At 37.7% G+C, this 19,630-nt stretch overlaps 1 protein-coding gene across 6 annotated transcripts in view; it reads right to left on the bottom strand.

The window, feature by feature from the left end:
• Positions 1–19,630, bottom strand: part of LOC125262452 (membrane-associated phosphatidylinositol transfer protein 2) — an 82,335-nt gene that overhangs the window by 54,041 nt on the left and 8,664 nt on the right. For 4 of the 6 annotated variants that reach the window (XM_048181229.1, XM_048181232.1, XM_048181233.1 and 1 more), the window contains exon 2: positions 1,134–1,327. In XM_048181229.1, coding sequence (XP_048037186.1) covers positions 1,134–1,211 — 78 coding nt within the window. In that variant the 5' untranslated portion in view covers positions 1,212–1,327. Of the gene's footprint in view, positions 1–1,133; positions 1,328–2,316; positions 2,470–4,941; positions 5,227–19,630 lie in introns of those variants that run through there. The other 2 variants (XM_048181230.1, XM_048181231.1) reach the window with 2 other exon arrangements.

Genomic DNA, 19,630 nt, shown 5'->3' with positions numbered 1-19,630 from the left:
AAAATGAAAATTCTGCCATTTTTTTTTTTTTTTTCCATATTAATGTTGTTCCAAACCCACAGGCTGTTATTTTTTCCGTGGAACACAAAAGGAGATTCACACAGCTCTTTTCCACACAATGGTTTATAGTGACCATGTCTGTCAAGCTTCAAATAGGCTAAAAAAAGCACATAAAAATAATATGAATGAAGTTGTACGATAGTTTCCTGTGAAGAACAAACTAGGTGTTTAAGTTAGTCAGAATCCACTCAACAGCACTCAAAATTCTAGGGGGAAATGCTGGTATCGTTACATTTTTAACATGTCAGTACCGACTTGGTACTGAAGTACCGGTACTTTTGACAACCCTAGCATAGTATACTGTATTTAGCAAAATGCTCCTTTCTAGAGTTAATTTTTCTAGCTGACTAACAAGTTTTTGGACAATGGCTTTTCTGGTGACATATTGTATAGACAAGCTTATTTTTTTTATTGACGTTTTTCCGCAGTTGAAACACTGATTAAACGAATACATGAGACATGACACGGATTTTGTTAAATTCGGTATCTTTCAACATGCCTTCTGATGATCATTCATGTTTATTTCATGCTATAACTTGTAGTAAAGATGAAGGGATGATTCGTTCACAAGCAAAAATATCGATTTAAGAATCGATATCGGTTCATAAAAATGAGAATCGATTCAAATCGAGAAATACTTTTACCTAGCCATAGAACACACCAATTTTTAAGCCGAAGATCTCAAAATATGGCACAGATTAGATGCTGTTGTTTCTTGCGTGTCTTATAGTCAAACGTTATTGATGTCAAACCTTATTTGACGCATCTAAAGTCGCCATACTTGATGTTGAATATTTTTGGTAGATAACTTAATTTAAATGTAAAACTTTACATTTTAAATGTTAAATTTAACTTATATTTTATTATAGGAATCATACTGTATATGCATCATATTTTAATATTACATTAAGAATTGGAATGTAGCACAAAAGCTGTACAAACTACTTTTATGGAGTTTTTTTAATCCTTTTTGGAGCTTGTCAGACGTTGTCATTATGAGCATCATTGTGAAGCGGAGTAAATAATGGCAAAATTTTCTACTGCTTTAATGCAAGATGAAACCATGAGCAAACCTGAATCATGTAGAGTTGAGCGATGCGGTACTCCTCGACGCTCATGGGCATGGGGATGCGGTACTCTTTGATCAGCATGATGGGCGTGGAGCGGGGCTGGGGCTGGAAACGCTCCGCTGGGTCAGGGGCAAATCCACCAGGACGGCCCTTAGCTCGAGTGCATCAGAGAGAAGGAGCTGAGCTCATTCTCAGACCTGGGGAGAAAACACAGACAAATCAGTTACGGATGTCCAGGGGATCGCCTTTGACATTTTGTTTTTAACTCAAGTGTTGCATAATAAGGATCTCCAGTGAAAATATCACAACATAATCAATCCTCACCATAAACCACATAAATTTGCTTAAATGCTTAAAAAAACGAACTTGATTCAAGATATTTTCTCTGAAAATAAGTCTAAATATTTTATGCAAGTTGGCTTGAGTAAATTTATGTTGTTTGAAGGATATTGAGATATATACAAGACAAAAATACTGATTAATAAAATGACTCGAGATTACAAAGGTTGAACCAGTCAGACAAAGTGTTTTTAAAAAGCAGCAGTCAGTATGAAAAATGGCATGTCTACAGAAGAATAAATAAATAAATAAATAAAATCTCATATATGTTTATACATAGAAAAAAAAAAAAAAAAAACTAATTGCAAAACTCTGGTTCTTCAAAATGAAACAAAATGCTACATATGTAATACATATACTATAATATTCTATAATATACTATAATATATATGTAGAAAAACAGTGGTAAAGCATCTTTAAACCGAAACGCATATTAAAAACAGTGTATTTCTCTGTTTGCAAAGTAGCATATTCCATATTACTCCATAATCACTCACAAAACACAAAACCAACAGATGTTCTGTATAATCACAGGCATTATGTATTCAGATATAGTGGTCTCAAACACATGCAGCGCCAGCAACTCGCAATTAATAAATACAGTGTTACTGTACGGCAGCAGTGCTGTACCGGAATCCGACTGTCCGCGAATGACATCTATGCAAGCGATTCCCAGAAACAAAACACAAGGGGCCTCGTTTTGACCTTCGGCTGCCTTGAGAAACGTAAATCCACCTGCTGATGACACAGAGGTCCGGCAGACACCGTAACTCTCCTGCAGTTCTACAGGGCGCGTCACATGACACAGACCGCTTAGTGTAAGACGGATTATCCACAGACAACTTACCCAACTCTTCCCTGAGAGGTAAAGCAGACAGCTGAGTGTGTGTGAGCAGAAAGGTGAGCTGGTGTAAACACAAACACCGCAAGACTCATAAACAATCACCAGCCATCGACTAAGCGACCATCTCAAGGTTCCCAAGAGGGGCCATGTTAGGTGCAACAGCTGTCAGAGCTAAAAATGGCATCCATGACGAAAAATATCTTGCTATTTGATCTATAAATAGCTTCGTATGGCTCAGTTACGTCACACACACTTGCAGTAAAAAGGTTTGCGGTGTGATTGCGCTGTCTTGCCCCTGGTGAAAAGGAAGCATTCAACACAATTACAATAGATTGGCTGGACCTTCGACAAGTCTCTAAAAATAGTAACAATAATCAAAGGCTAACAAAAGGAAAGGTTAAAGACCAAACTACTGTTTATCACCACTGCCTCATTCCAAGATACTCCAAAGCTTAGGTATTATTATAGGAAATAAGACCCTTATGTTGTTACAAAACTGTGTTTTATTTATTATTTAAAAAAAAATATATATATATATATATATATATATATATATATATATATATAATAGTAATTTATAACTGTTTGATTTATCATTTAAATGCTACAAGTACACTACCGTTCAAAAGTCTGGGGTCAAAGAAATTAATGATTTTATTCAGCAAGGATGGATTAAATTAATGAAAATGACAGTAAAGCCATTTATAATATTACAAAAGATTTGTTTCAAATAAAAGCTGTTTTTTTTAACGTTCTATTCATCAGAATCCTAAAAAATGTCACTGCAAAAAAAAATTTTTCTTACCAAGCATTTTTGTCTTATTTCAAGTATAAATATCTCTTAAATCAAGATACATTTTCTATACAAGAAAATGACTAAAATATGAAGCAGCATAGCTATTTTCAATATTAATAATAATAAATGTTTCTTGAAAAGAAAATCGGCACATGATTTCTGAAAGATCATGTGACACTGATGACAAGTAATGATGCTTAAAAAAAAAAAAATCAGCTTTGCATCACAGAAATAAATTACATTTTCAAAGTCACTATGTGCAAAACATCTCATTTTGTGCTCCGAATAAAAAAAATAAATAAATGTCTTTTGCCGGTTTGGAATGCCACAGAAATGCAAACAAATGCCGATTTGGAACGCCACAAAATCTAAATTAAGGATATCAAATACAATAGTGCAGTGTTTTAGAAATGACAAAGCACAATAAAATGATTGCATTTATCCTCTTTTGGCATATATATATATATATATATCAGAATATCTGTGGTTTAGTCATTCTTCCACAGGACAGGCAATAAAAGGTCACAGCTGGAAATGATTATCGAGACCAGGAACAAGTCTGTAATGGTCACCGCTGGTGAGTCACAGCTGCCAGCACTGGTGCATTTTGGTCTTGAACTAGGTCAGGGACCCTGAGCATTGCATCTCCTCTGGGCTTGTGGGTAGACCTGAAATATCAGCCAAAATGCACTGAGACACCATCATGAAGGCCTATGACGTTCTGCTGCATGCCAGAGACAGATGCCACATTACATTCCCGACAAAGCCTGCTTCCTTGAACAGACATCTACATATTCCTCAAAGAACATTACAGATGACATCTTCACTCCCATTGAAACCGGTTAGTCTGGATCGCCCGGATACCCCATCGTGGCATTTTAAAACAAAACACGAGCTCTATGGGATTCGTCTGTGTCAGACGTGTCACACAACACTGACATATGTTAGTATGGAGAGGGATTTTCAGCGCATTATCTTCCTATTTCTCACCAGCTGGTTAAAATAATACCGTACTACGTCGGAGCATGTGTTGTCACCGATCTGTAACGTCAAAAAGACATGCACTGCAGTTTGCATCAGAAGCAATTTTCCATAATTATGTTCAGATGGTTTCTAAAAATTCCTTCCGTTGGCAAGTGCCTATAAGAAGACAGTTCCCTACTGAGACTGCTTTACCAGGAACTATGCGTCCAAACAAACACACACACGGACATCACAACCCGATATCTTTTTTAAGCACATCTCGAAAGCTAAATGCAAAATACAGGAGTTTGAGAGCGACTAAAAAGGGGGCAATAACATTTAATGGCGTATTAATTATCATGGTAAGGTAATTGCTTGTTTGTGTCAAGTGTCCACATGGTTAAAATGGCATATCATCATTTAGGGGCGGCAGAATCTGTCACACTTCAACAGGCTTTTGATCAAAATGATACCTATTAGAGAACCTGTTTGTATCTAAATATAAACATATGAGGAAATGCCGTCTGAGCTAACAGTATTTGTAATGTACATCCTTAAAAAATGTTGACATCATTGGATTTAAGATTTTTTCCCCCATTAAAAGGCGTGTATCGGTTAAATTGCGAGGCTGTTTGGGTCTTAAGAACGGCAAATCACAGCCGAGACATCACAGATGAATTTGCATGTGAAAATACTGTGGGAATGATGAGCATTCCATTAGAGACTCGGATCAAAAACAGGAAAACAAAACATGCAGTCTGAACTGAGCCCTCAGAACTCTCCGTCCCCTCAAAAAACACCTGTTTATCAGTTGTGTCAAGAACCAGGCGCTGAGATTCAAGACGTCTGTCCAAGCATAGGCGTTTTACCTGTTAGATGGCGCTTATCACGCTGTCTATCCAACTGATCCGATCAATGGACAGAAAGCAGCCGGTCCACATCTCATTCCCAAACAGAAGCATTCTAGCATCCTGCCACCATTGTTGCGCTATTTCATCCTCTGATCTGAATGAAGATGTCATCAAACGCTGCCAGTTAAATCATCGGGGAAACATGAAGGAAAAAAAAATGTCTCTTTTTTTATCTCCTTCTCACTTGCAACCTTTTTCCTCTGCCGTTTCGCCTGTATCCACCTCTTGTGAGGCTATAAAGCTCTGTTGCCATGGAAATGCAAAAGGCTGTTATGGGATTGGCTGGAGTTGGTGTGATGAAAGTGGCTCAGGGACGGCCCACTAACTGCTGTGCTCATGAGAGGTCCCGCCCCCTCCTGTTTGCATTCGCTCTTCCAGACTGACTGATAGCTATTCGATTCAGTCAGTGGAGAGGAGAGGAACATCTGCAGCTTAATATGAGCGCAGGTCTGTCAATAAGCATTACGCAGCATCAATGGAATAAAAGAAAATTAATGGGGGAAAAATGAACAGGGAGGAGTCATTGAAACTGACATAATGACACCAACCTCATAAATTGACTCAAGCCTTTGAACGCTTTTGCATTTCCCACACTGATTATGGAGGGAAATCTGCAGAATTCTGTAAAAATACATTTAAACATGGTGAGGTAAACATTTATAACACTGAATAGACTACTACACTCTCATTAGTGGCTGAAAGCATTATTAAATTAGCCAAAATATTTAATAAATAAACAAGGGAAAGGGGAATGTGTTGATGTTAACCAATGACGGCTGATCCAATTTTGTGGAATTCTGCAGGCATTGATTCTGACCTGCCAGTAACTTATAACTATATTTCAAAACATCAAATTAATTATTATTTACACTTGCAATGCAACACAGACTTCCAATTTACATACTATCCATCCTGAATAGTATGCATGCTTGCTTTTTGAGCTAATTATACTGAATTAATGATTCGTTTTTGGTCAGATGGGTTTTTAAAGGGGACCCCAGATTGAATGTGTCATTTATTATAGCTTGTCAAATTTGCCCCTATTTGGGTGTGAACATGCCGTTTTTGTGTGTGTCCCTTTAAATGCAAATGAGCTGCTGCTCCCGGCCCCCTTTCCAGAAGAGGGCGGAGCTTTAACAGCTCAACAACAACAAAGCTGGAGAATCTCACGCAGCCAAAATGAGGATTGTCAGTAACGGTGTTCAGCCTTACATTGTTCAAACCGGAGTCGACACTGATGGAGAGACTCAGGAAGAAGTTACAACTTTTAGAATGAAACTGGACGTTTCTGAATGGTTAGTGGATAAATTTATGTAGTTGCTGTGGAGTTGATTCAACTCATCGACTAGCATGTGCCGTCATGTTAATCTTTTGTGTTGAATTGACCCTCGTTTGTGAAGCAGTCCGGTGTAAAATGACGGCATGAACAACAACACTCGACTACAACAACTCTTCCTCTTCTCTAAAGCAGCTCAACATGGCCCCGCCCCCTTTGTTGCGTGTTCTCAGGGGCGGGGTTTATTTTAGGGTTTGTGATGTCACTAAACCAGGAAGAAGCTGGTTGTAGTCCCTACCAGCCGTTTGTTGTAGTCCTTAAAAAGCGATTTCTGTAAAAGAAAATATCTCCCTTTGCATTGAGCGTCATAACTTTGCAGATGTTGTTCATGCTCAAACAGCAACATTACTGTGACGAGCAGGGCGGGCGAGAGCCGTGAGGGAACGGCGCGAGGCCGGTGACGCGAGTGATAATGAGCGTCACCTGCGAGGCGTGCCGGCCTCGAGTCTCTCACGGAGGAGCTCCGGAGGCATAAAAGGAGGAGCGACATCAGTGAAGGACGAGAGAGGACCAGGCCTGGACTTTACGTTATGTTTTATTATGTTTGTGTGGCCGGAGCCTGCTGCCGTCCGCCATTAAGGGGAGGAGCAGGGGACGGGGGACTCGCTGCCGGCTGCCCTCAGTCGGAGGAGCCATCGCCGGCCGCCAGGAGGCGGTCGAGGATCGGGCCGTCCACCAAGCGTCCAGTGCCATCGCATGTGGCACCGCGAGGAAAAGCCTCTCGGCAGGCTGAGGACCGAGCGGCAGTGTGTCTGGGAACCGGACCCAGAATTTTTTTTTTTTTTTCCTCTTTCTTTTTCCTCTCTCCCCTCTCTCGTCCTGTCGCTCCCCTTGCTTCCGTCTCCTTTCTCTCGTCTCGTCTGTCCTTACCCCCAGGTGCTGCGGCCGCCGAGACAGGCCCCGGGGGGGAGTAAGCGCAGTCTCGGGAGTACCCCCCGGCCTGCGAGGGGCGTTGGGGGTATGTGACGAGCAGGGCGGGCGAGAGCCGTGAGGGAACGGCGCGAGGCCGGTGACGCGAGTGATAATGAGCGTCACCTGCGAGGCGTGCCGGCCTCGAGTCTCTCACGGAGGAGCTCCGGAGGCATAAAAGGAGGAGCGACATCAGTGAAGGACGAGAGAGGACCAGGCCTGGACTTTACGTTATGTTTTATTATGTTTGTGTGGCCGGCAGACGTCCGCGAGGGTCTGCCGGCATTACTTTCGTTTTGTTTGTTTATTTTGAGATTAAAGTTTTGTTCAATGTTCGCCGGTTCCCGCCTCCTTCTTCCCATATCTACTAACCTCGTTACAATTACACACTAACTAAAGTTAAAAAAATCGAAATCATAATCAACCAAGTGTTCTTTTAATTTAAACAATTTTATGTACATCCAAATGTGCCATAATTTAATAATTTAGGCTATATTAGCATTATTTTAGCCATCCTGCACTCTAAATATAAGCATGAACCACTGAAAAACCTATACGGGTAGACCACTACCCACAATCCATTGTCATACGGAAGTGGAATTTGTGCTGGGTCTCTTTCCAAGAAATGATGAGGAATTTGAGCAAAAGCTGCCACTGCTGTACTGTCTCACAACACTTAGTATGTACCAGTCACAAGTTCTTCTAGTGTGCAGTAAAAGAATGTGAATTGTGATGCAACCAAAGATAAGATGAATATGTAAAAAGTGATCTTTTTACATCATATTTTTTCAGATATTATCACTACGTCTTTAATTGCAAAAGATATCTGGACAGAAGCCATCTTTCTAGTTTGCTCTCAAGAACATTGTGTTCTAATGTTTAACTCAACTACAGACATTAATGGCCACTTAGTTTTACTTTAAAAAGACAAAGTGACCTTCTTGCAAATATACAGTCTCTCAGCTTGAGATCATCTTATTCCGTTATTAATCTTTAAATAGTTGACTTTGTAAATGATTATTTGCATGTACCAAAATTTCCCTCAATCAACTGACATGTTCTTGTTTAACCAAAGGTTGCACTGGAAAAACATGCGTGGTACCACAATTCACTTTAATGAAAACTATCAATGATGAATATTGGCTCACTAAAGCTCACTGCGGTTCCCAGAAACACATCGACCTCTGAGATTAATTCACTTAAACAGTGCTAATGTGAGGTCTGCCCGTAGATTAGATATGTGTGACATTTCATATGGCACTGCCTTAAGCTCTGCAGGGACGCTAAGAGCTCTTTATTGATTTCTTTAAGGTTGGCGTCCACCACGATTGGGCATCTCGAAGCGGTGTACAATTTCGACAACGCATCAGGTTAGTTAGTCAACACAGCAGCTCCAGACATCCAATGTCATACGGGATGCCTACAGGAGGGAAACTGAAAACTATTACGATAACAAGATGATGACATAGCTAATTTCATCTGACATAAAAATATTAAACATTATTTATTCAATAATAACTTGGCAACTCTTGAAGTAATTGTTATTTAATAATGTAATTATGATACAATGATAGCCACATGCCATATTTTTTTAACTGGTTAATGTTTTATGATATTAAATATTTTCTTTAAATATTTACACTAGCGTTCAAAAGTTTGGGGTCAGTAAGATTTTTTTTTTTTTTTTTAAGAAATTAATGCTTTTTTTGAGCAAGGATGTATTAAACTGATCAAAAGTCACAGTAAAAAGTAAGACTTATACATTGTTACAAAAAAATAAGTTACTTTGAAGTTTCTATTCAAAGAACCCTGAAAAAATGTATCAGCTTCCACATAAATATGAAGCAGTACAACTGTTTTCAACATTAGTGATAATAAGAAATTGATGAGAAAAAAATGTTTGTTGAGCAGCAAATCATCATATTAGAATGATTTCTGAAGGATCATGTGACACTGAAGACTGGAGTAATGATGTTAAAAAATTTAGCTTTGATCACAGAAATAAATTACATTTTAAAATATATTCCAATAGAAAACAGTTATTTTAAATTGTAATACTATTTCACAATATTACTGTTTTTACTGTATTTTTGAACAAATAAATGTAGCCTTGACGAGCAGAAGACACTTTTCAAAAACAATAAAAAAAATCTTACTTTTGAACAATAGTATAACTAATTTTTTAAAGGAAGTGTGTACAATAGCATTTTGGTGGAGTTAAAATTTAAATTTTAGTACTGCAGTGCTTCCCACACATAGACTTTACTTGTAGGCCGCCCACGTATAATAACGGCCGCCCAAGTATATTTGGAGACACATTTTTGCTTTTATTATTTTTATCCTCTTATACTTTTATATCCGCGCAAGATAATGAAACCATCCACGATCGATTAACTAGTCGTTTCGTACCTGCTCGTTATGTGTGCATCAGAACTGTTTACTCCTGCTAACATTCCCACAGGTGCTGCATGTTGCAAAGTCACAAGGGGGCGCTGTTGTGCGTTCTACAAGCTTGCGCAACAGCGCTTCAGACTGCTTCAAAGTGATTCTCAATCAATGAAAAGCGCAGATTTATGCCAAGCGATTGCTAATGAACTCAAGTCGATGAATTATTACAATGTCTACTTTATGGCCTTTATATAAAATGTTTTAGACGATTGTAAGAATCTGAAAGATCAGCCTGCAATAGTACAGACATTTCAAAATAAGAGTACCTGTGTACTTCGGGCTTGTTTATAATTAAAAGTCACACGCTAAGTTTTTTCTTTTTCTTTTGGGCATTATTGGGATTTTGGTTACACAATAAATTGTATTTAATTTGATTTCCATTTAATTCATAGTAAATTATTGTAGTCTCCCCCACAGGAAGAAAAGACTAAGAACATTATTTGACACATATATTATTCATTTTATACATTTTACTAGTAAAATCTGTGTCCCATTCACTGAGAGAGACACTATATGACAGCAAGGAGAACATAGGAAAAGGAGAACCATTTAAATGCTGTAATTTTGCATTATTTACAATGCATAATAATGCATAATGTTAGTATGTAATTAAATGTATATGTTATTTAATTAAAATGAACTTCAATAAATAAAAATACTGTATAAAAAAAAAAAAAAAAAAAAAACACTATTTTTTGACCATTTTTGTGCCATGGGTAATAGGAAGATTTTTCACCCAGCTACCACCGCAAGTATATTTCAAACCTGTGGGAAGCACTGTATTGAGAATAAAGAAATTTCATTCTTACTGCTATCGTGACAACCACACTTAAAACCTTAAAAGAAGTGGTATGCATGTCTCACTATGTGATGTTCAAAAACAGGAAATAGGTTGGGGACTTTGGGTATGTTTGACATTTCACATCCTTCTAGCCGACCTGTTGACGGAGCCTGTTGTGTACAGCACCAAACGCCACTCATCCGTTATCTCGCCATCAGCAGGTTTCTGTTAACAGACCCGTCTATCTAGCAACGGCAATTTGTTAAATTTAATTGATCTGAAGTCCTCTGGCGTCTCAATGCTGCCGACAATACGCAGACACAGGAGTCTGACACTTGCTGGCTCTGAACGCACACGACCCACGTCACTGGTCCAGCGTAACTGCTGAACACGACAAAATAAAACAGGATTTTTAATGCAATGGTAAATCCATGAGCACACAACGGTGACAAAGGGCTTCCTTCTGTTTCCTTTGCTTTGGACACGTTGTCTAACAGGACAAAGGACACTGGGTGTGTTTTGAATATTACAACTGTTGGCTATTGTGACCAATTTTGTCTTGTACATCTCGATAGCGGAGATTAAAAAGAGGTTATTTGCATCACTGCCATGAGAATTAACACCATTATCTCATTTTTAGGTGTCAAAGGCTAAAGCAAATTTCTTTAAAATGAAACAATAAGCAGTGTCTGCTAAGATTTTAACAAACCTCAAACCTTCAGTAACTTCCTCATGTTTTGTTGAGAAAATGTAATTATGATTTCTAACTGGTCGACGATAAAACAAGTGAAAAAAGTCTAGATATATCTTAGGTAGGGATGCACCGATAATACAATTTTGGCCAATACCAATAATTCTTTATATTTGAAAGCTGATAACCAATATATTGGCCTATAAATCTATATGTTGTTTGTTTTACAGTCCTATAGCCAACTTTCTTTATAAAAAAAAAGGTTTCATTTTGTTATGCATGGACTAACAATGAATGAACAATAGAGGGTATGCATTGACGACACTTTCCCGACAGAACATGCCCCCTCAGTTGGACTGAGTGGCAAAAGATCTTGCTGCATGACTGGATTTAATAGGGGAATCTGCGAAAACACGAGTAAAACAAACGATTATCAGTATAATTTGGATATAGTGTTCCTTACAACTTAAAGATCCAGTGATCCATGGATTTTGACATGCAGCCAGGAATCGTGTTTCCTGACATGTGCCTGATTTCGACACCGGGGAAATACAAATATAGGTAGGTCTAAATCCTGGGGATCACTTATATCAGTGTTATACATATTGTAATATCGTCCGGCCCTAAAACTTGTATAGTTTTTGTCAGCGTTTATTTAAAAACATCCAATTATGCAGAATATAAGATGCTAAATATTTAATTGTTGAGTTGTCAACACAATATATAACAATACAATATATAAGGTATGAATTTACCTTGAAATTCAACATATTGACAAAATGATAAATCCACGTTTTGCTGCCTGGAGTCCAGCTGTTTCTGTGAATTACAGCGATACGTTTGCTTCTCTTTTCTGCTTTCGGCGGTCTATAAAAATATACCTCAGCTTTCTTGTCAAATCTATCTGTACAGTCAATCACACAGGTCTTTCCCGTTTTAGATGTGTTTTGTGTTTTTCGCGGCATTCACGCTGAAAACCAATGTTGACGTCACGTGCATACCATTTATACTTCTACAGGATGTATTAATCTTAGATAAACATTTTTGAAGATCCGAAGTTGTATCTATTAACATTAGTTAATGCACTGTGAACTAACATGAACACAAATGTTTTATTAACTAACATTAACAAAGGTTATTGATTTCAAGTGGCATTTAAATTTTCTTATCGGATCGATAACAAAAAACATTAAAAATGACCATTTATCAGCCGATACGATATGTTGGCCCATATATCATGCATCCCTAATCTTAGGTCCTTAAATATAAGTCTAAAGAACAAAACAGCACAAAAAAGGAGGGAAACCACTAGGGATGTGCACGAGTACTCAGACGTGATGGCAATGATCAATCATGAAAATGAAAAAGTGATGGATTTGAACATGTGCAGTGATACTGGAATCACTATGATCATGAAAATACATGCAAGATGTGCCTATATAACATTATAATGAGAACACTATTGTACTAGAATGCTGTGAATTCTTCGCGCTTTAGTTGCCCGTGTTTCAGCGTTGTTGTTACATTGTAGAAAAGCGCATCCACAACGGGAATAACACATTCAAACGTGCATGGTCAAGTTCACATGTGCATTTGTGTCCTTTTATGCTGATTTGTGCTGTAAGTTGTAGGACCTAATATTACTTTTATGTTGCCGGAGTAATCTCATATAGGATGTGTCATATAGAACAGGCTTCAGTTTAATAGTGTTCATTCATTCTTCAGCTTCATCTCATGCAATCTTGCAATGTTATTTTTTTAGTCATATTTTCATATTTTGATGGACATATTTTTGTCATATTTTTATTTGTCAACAATCATTTTCGCAACAGTGTATGTCAGACATGCCCCACCCCTGAGTATTTGTTTTTAAAACCTTATCAGTACTCAAAATGAAAAATTGACAAAAATGCCCATCCCTAGAATCCACCCAGAACACCAACCACATAGCAACACCCTGGCAACCAGCCACATGTAGTATCGTGCCACTTGAAAAGCCTCACTAACATTTTCTTCAGAAAACAAAAAACGTAGTTTATACATTTACGCCCAGTTTCACAGATGAGGCTTAAGCTAGTCCCAGACTAAAATGCATGTTTGAGCTTTTTTTAACTGAAAGTATCTTAAAATCTCTTAAAATATGTCAATGCCGTTTTCTCTCAAGATGCACACCAGTAATGTTTTTTTTTTCTTCTAAGGCCTAAACCTGGCTTAATCTAAGCTCTGTCTATGAAACCAGGCCATAATGTCTTAAAAATCAAAATTCAAAAAATATTTTTTATGATTTCGTCTGCATATGTAAAGTCTGTTTGCATGTAAAGTACAACAGCTTTGCATGGACAAAATGCATCACTGCCAAAACAGAATAACCATTCCAAAGTGTTTCCTTCTTACTAATTGCACACACGGGCGACATGCTTCGCTTCCAACTAAGCTTTTTTGAAAACACCATAAAATTCTTATCACAACATCCGAAGTCTCTTCTGCTTCAGATAAATTAGAGGCAAATAAGTCGGAGACAACGCGCCGCTACACAAGGCACATGAATAAATGGAAGAAGAGGGAAGCGCAAACAAACCCTTGACGTGAGGGGCGGATGATGAGAAAAGGCAGTTTATTTATAGAGCGGGCCAGCTGATAGTGGCTCGCCTCCGTGCTCACTCGTTTCTTTAAATTATTGTAATAAATCACTCACCTCACGGGGATTTGAGCTCAGATAATCGTCAGCCACTCATCTCATGCAGAGCTTCTACTCTGAGCTATTAAAAACCTTTTTAGGGGCCAGTCGCATGAAAAAATGGAATCTACTGAGAAAACGGCTTCCGTCGGAGTCTGAGATGGTACGTCGTTGGTGTTGGCGGAGCACATTAGGGGGCTCGGGGTATAATGCATGAGTTTCATAAGGTGGATACCTGATGCGACTGCTGATATGCTGTTGGGTAATGGGGAGGAACAAATAACGTGGCTAGGAGGGAAAATGCAAAAACACAGTGACATACAAATGCATCCAAACACATATTATGAACCAAAGAAAATCTCCCAAACTCAAGCCTTGACAGGGATAAATATATGCAAATATGACACCTGTACGCTGAGAACATATCATTTTAAACCTGGCTCCTGATACTCCATAGCTAAGCGCAAAATTTATCAATGGAAATCTTTCCTTAACTCCTTTCCTCATCTCCTTCTGCGTTGCTTTGCGTTGCAAATACCTGCTGAAATAACAAATGCAAATCTAAAAACCTCACAATAAAATGCAAATCGCTTAGAAAGTGAGCAACAAGGCTGTTTCGACAGAATGATGAAAGGGCTGATGGCGTAAGCGGGTCGCTGTGTGTGGTGGAGGGAAAATTCCGCTGGCCCTGGTACCCTATCAGATTCAAACTTCGGAGAGGAACATTGCCGAACTGCAGAAGCCAAAAAGCCTCACCACAGACACCATCATCAATGCAGCTAATCGAGCTGTTGTTTCTGGCTTTGATTAACTGGTAATGATGAAAACCATAAATGGAAATACGTGCCAGGTTCAGCATTAAGCTGCGTGTAAATATTCAAAAGGCAGAACAAATATGAAAAATCAGTTTGTAGAACAGAACGACTTGGACTGCCATCGATTTTTATATGAAATTAGCATAACTTGAGGCTTGAGAAATCGATCACACTGTTGAATACTGCATCAGGTGTTTGATATTGAATATCATTTTACAGCCAGAGGCCGTGCTGCATGAAGCTAGCTGAGTTTCAGTAGGTTTAGAGTTGACATATCCAGATAAATCCAACCTGGTTTAGATCAGGTTCAGCGCTCGGTATAAACGTTCTTTATCAATTCAGAGTTTGCGAAGCATGAAGCATGTGCATCTGAAGCATGTGCATCTGAAAGTGTGACACGTGCTGCAAACAGCCAGTCGCATGGAGAGTGTCTGTTTGATTCACTTCTCGCGAGAGTCAGCGCTATTCACTTCTTTGGTGAAGATTAAGAGATCGTTATGAAAAAATATAATGAAATGCATTTACAAGGCAGGAATAAACAGAGTTTGAGAAGGCATCTAAAAGAAAATATCTGACTCTATCAATGCATGTGAATCAAAGAAATGGGCCTAATAATTTATATAGGTTCACAAACAGCTTAAATGAATACACTTTTTGTAAATGCATTATATGTGAACACATGTATTATATTTATATTCATTTCAAAGCAAAGTCTAATATTGAAATATTGAATATTGACAAGAAAACAAAATCGACCGATCTGCAAACTCCTTGCACATACAACAGTTTAAAACAACTATTGAAAAATTGTGATTGTGGATCAGAATTTGTTGACAAATTTTGTGTAAAGAGACACAAACATGCCATCTGAATACTAGATCGTTTTCAGCTTTTTGACGATATTTAATATGTATCTCAGTATTCATATTTAAGTATCATCGAATTAGAGTTCTGAATAGGGCTGAACAATATATTGATATCACGATGTGCGCATTCGCAATAGTCACACCGCAGCATGTGTGATGTCAAGTTAGGGATGGGCGATATGGCCAAAAAGTCATATCTCTGTAATTTTTGGCTAAATGGCGATATACGATACATATCTCAGTATTTTCTACATTCTTCTATTTGGATTTAGATTTTTATATATATATATATATAGTTACTGCTATCATAGAAATGCACTTACTTGTATGTTTAAAATTCTACAAACGGTATGCTCCGTATATCGTATATTAAAAATATATTGGTATATCGTACAAACTCAATATACTGCCCAGCCCTATGTCAAGTAAAGGGATCGTAGTTGGTACGTAATCCGTAAAGACCAGGCATCACAGTTCGAAACGTGATTCTTGGGATTAATTGCAAAGTTCAACCGTCATACGAGTGAAAGTTTATAATGTGCAAAGTTTCAGGGTCTGTCAGTTTAAACATTCAAGAAATTTTAAACCATTTGAACAAACAAATACGTGAAAGAGAACTCAATTTGGAACTTGAGCGCTGTTTTCTGTGCACAACGAACACTGAATTACGTTCTCTTTCTCATCTATTTGTGCTTGAACGGATACATATGCTCAAAATGATGTCAAAATACCCGTCTCGACAAGTATCCTCGCAAACAGTCACTTATTGCTCACGTAAATGTAAAAAATTGAGAAAGAAAACAGATGCATATCATTATATTGGATCCGTCCATTAGCTCTTAAAGTGACAGCAGCCTAATATTCCTGCTGCGATCTGAGTCATTAATGTTAATAAAACAACAAAAACAAAGAGAAAATCACTTTTGTAGCTTTAACAAAGATTAATTATATTTAATTTTGTTAAGACTATGCAGTGTTATTTTCACATTTGATTATTCAATTTCTGTACCTGAATACTATTAGACTTACCTGAAAAACTATAAAGCACTGTTTATTTCTTTTGTATCTTTGTTCTGTTGTATTTATCTAATGCTTGTAATTGAATAGTTTGCACTGATTCATGGAAAATCTTTAGGAAATCAGTTATTGCATTAACCAATATTAACTAACAATTGAGCAAAATAGTATTATAAATCTTTGTTATTTATTAATCTTTGTTAACGTTAGTTAATAAATACAACTGTTGGCTGTTAGTTCATGTTAGCTCACAACTTTTGATTTTAATAATGCATTACTAAATTAGAATCATAAATGCTATAGAATATTTTTCATTGTTAGCTCATGTTAACTAATGTTAAACAAAACCTTATTTTAAAGTGTTACCACTTAAAAGTACATTAAAATCAAAGCAATATTTACGATGTTGATTCATTTTACATCTTCAGCAAAATCATTGCAAATACATTACAAATATATTAAATACATATCGCCTACCCCAGCATCTTTTTATCATTTGACACCATCAATCAAAGTCACAGTGGGCGTGCACTCAGAGCACCACACAGTCTAAAACCATTAGTGTCCGAATGGGCTCCAAGAGCAAAAAGTGAGAAATATACAGTTTCTTCTGGACAGACACGCCATTCTGAGCCCATAATGACACAAACTCCACAACCACGGACCTCATTTGTTACCAAGATTAGGCACCTATTAAGACCAACTGGCCATTTCCTGATTGCATTCATTAATAATAGCGCTCTGCTTAGTGGAGAACAGCTATTGCCCACACACAAACAAAAACCTGAAGTACTGATGTCACAAAAGAGGTAGAAGCAGGTAAGTCCGTACTAATAGAGTGGTCCTTTCAGTGTATTGCCTTTCCAAGTCTATTACTGTAAGTGGGGCGGACAAACACTATTAAAATTTCAAAAGACACTGACGTTTGGCTATGCCGTCACAAGCAGCATGAGTGCAATAACGCTTGGGGATTGTCCTATGCAACTTTTCCATTTGTGAAATTAGGACGAGGTCAGTGGATGGTAACATTTCAACACAGAGAGGCTTGTGATGTGTTTGAAGGGATAGTTCACCCTCAAATGAAATTCAGTCATTATTTACTTATCCAAGCCTGTATTGCCATTTTATTTTATTTTTTTTTTATACAACAACAGTTTATGGTGATCATGGCTCCTATGGTGATCATGACTCCAAAAACAACAAAGGTGACAAAACGCTATTAAAGTAATTCATATGACTTGCACACTTATATTCAAAGCCATATGATAGTTTGAGGAACAGACCAAAAGAAAGTCTTTATTTGCTACGCATTTGAATGAATCAATATTAGCTTTGAGAGCTGTGGATTTTAGGCCAATAATGACAAAATATTTCAAGTCATGTGACTTTAGAAGACTTGAAATACAATGCACAGCAAGCATAGTGCTTTTGTATTTTTTGGAGCTTGAAAGGGATGGTCGAAGTTGACCACTATTAAATGCAAATGCACTATCACCCAAAAATGAAAATTACCCCATGATTTCCTCACCCTCAAGCCATCCTAGGTGTATATGACTATCTTCTTTCAGACGAACACAATCAAATTTGAATTCATAAAGTTGTAAATATGGATATTTTCCATCGCTTCGCTTCAGAAGGCCCTTATTAACCCCCTGGAGCCGTATAGATTATATTTATGATAAATGGATGCATTTTGGGCTTCAAAATACGCCCCCTGTTCACTACCATTATAATGCTAAGGAGAGCCAGGATATTTTTAAATATATCTCAGATTGTGTTCATCTGAAAGAAGATAGTCATATACACCTAGGATGGCTGGAGGGTGAGTAAATCATGGGATAATTTTCTTTTTTGGGTGAACTATCCCTTTAATTGTGGTAAAAAAATAAAAAAAAAGGCTGCATAAACATCCTTCAAAATTCTCCTTTTGTGTTCCATAGAAAAATCATCAAGTTTGATAAGACATGAGGCTGAGTAAAGTTTTCATTTTTTGGGTGAATTATTCCATTAAGATCCCATGATCATTCTGTTATGGATCCTCATCCATGCTGTTCCTCTTGTCAACTGCGGGAATCAACTCTTCCAGATCAGCTGAGTTGACTAATGAGCAGAACAGGGAATAGAGATGTCGATGGAGATGGTATGGTTATTTGTAACTTTCCGCAAGTTATATAAAAACACCCAAGCATATGCCCACACAGCTCTTCTGCCAACACCAACACATTTCCTGCTACAGTACGCTTATTAACGAGCACAATGGGTATATCTGGAAGCGGAGAAACCAGTGGTGCCCAGTGGAAACGTTCGCCAAGAAAATCCAGCAAGAAATAGAACAGGACGCATCAATGCCGGAATGACTGATGGGATGATTCTCCCCGATGAATACTCAAGGAGATCCGGAACAAGCTATACTAAAACATGATACAAAGAGCTCGCACATAAACCTACACACTTCATTTATTAATGGTCTCACCTGAGAGATATAGTGTCTGGAGACGAGAGGGTCGAGCGTCTCTGTTACACTCTCTGCCCGCTCGAGGGAAAAGTGCTACTGTTACACGGGTTAACAGATTCCACTGTACGCCAACGACTGTCAGTCATATCACACACGCGAATGCAAGATTTTGTATTTGCATTCATTTATTTTTAAAGAAAGGGCTTGGATTGGGCGGTGATGATGATATGTGGTGTTGGGTAAAGTAATTTAAAAAATAATGCATTACAATATTGTGTTACTCCCTATGGAAAGTAATGTGTTGGGCTGGGCTTGCTTGTTTGTTTTTAATAACAACAAAAAAGTTATATTTTTGGCAAATGTAAAGGGCCCTTTCACACCAAAAGTGAAATGACTTACTTACAGCAATAAAAACAAAAAAATGAAACACAAATGTGATGTTTAACTGAAGTCATTTTTGCTTATTGATATGGTTGAATAGGATCATTCGAAGATCAGCAGCAAAGACATTGGGTAATAAAGTGACATTAAATACATAAAGTATATTTGTATTATTTAAGCATATCCTAATAGTTGCAGGTTTGCATAACACTCTTGAGTTTGCATTTTACTGTTTTTATTCATTTCTGAGGAATAGTGAATTCTGCTTGTG

The sequence above is a fragment of the Megalobrama amblycephala genome, linkage group LG2, assembly GCF_018812025.1.
Source record: "Megalobrama amblycephala isolate DHTTF-2021 linkage group LG2, ASM1881202v1, whole genome shotgun sequence".
In the NCBI taxonomy this organism is placed as follows: Eukaryota; Metazoa; Chordata; class Actinopteri; order Cypriniformes; family Xenocyprididae; genus Megalobrama; species Megalobrama amblycephala.
The sequence above is the reverse complement of the archived record's forward strand: the minus strand, read 5'-3'. Positions and strand labels throughout refer to the sequence as shown.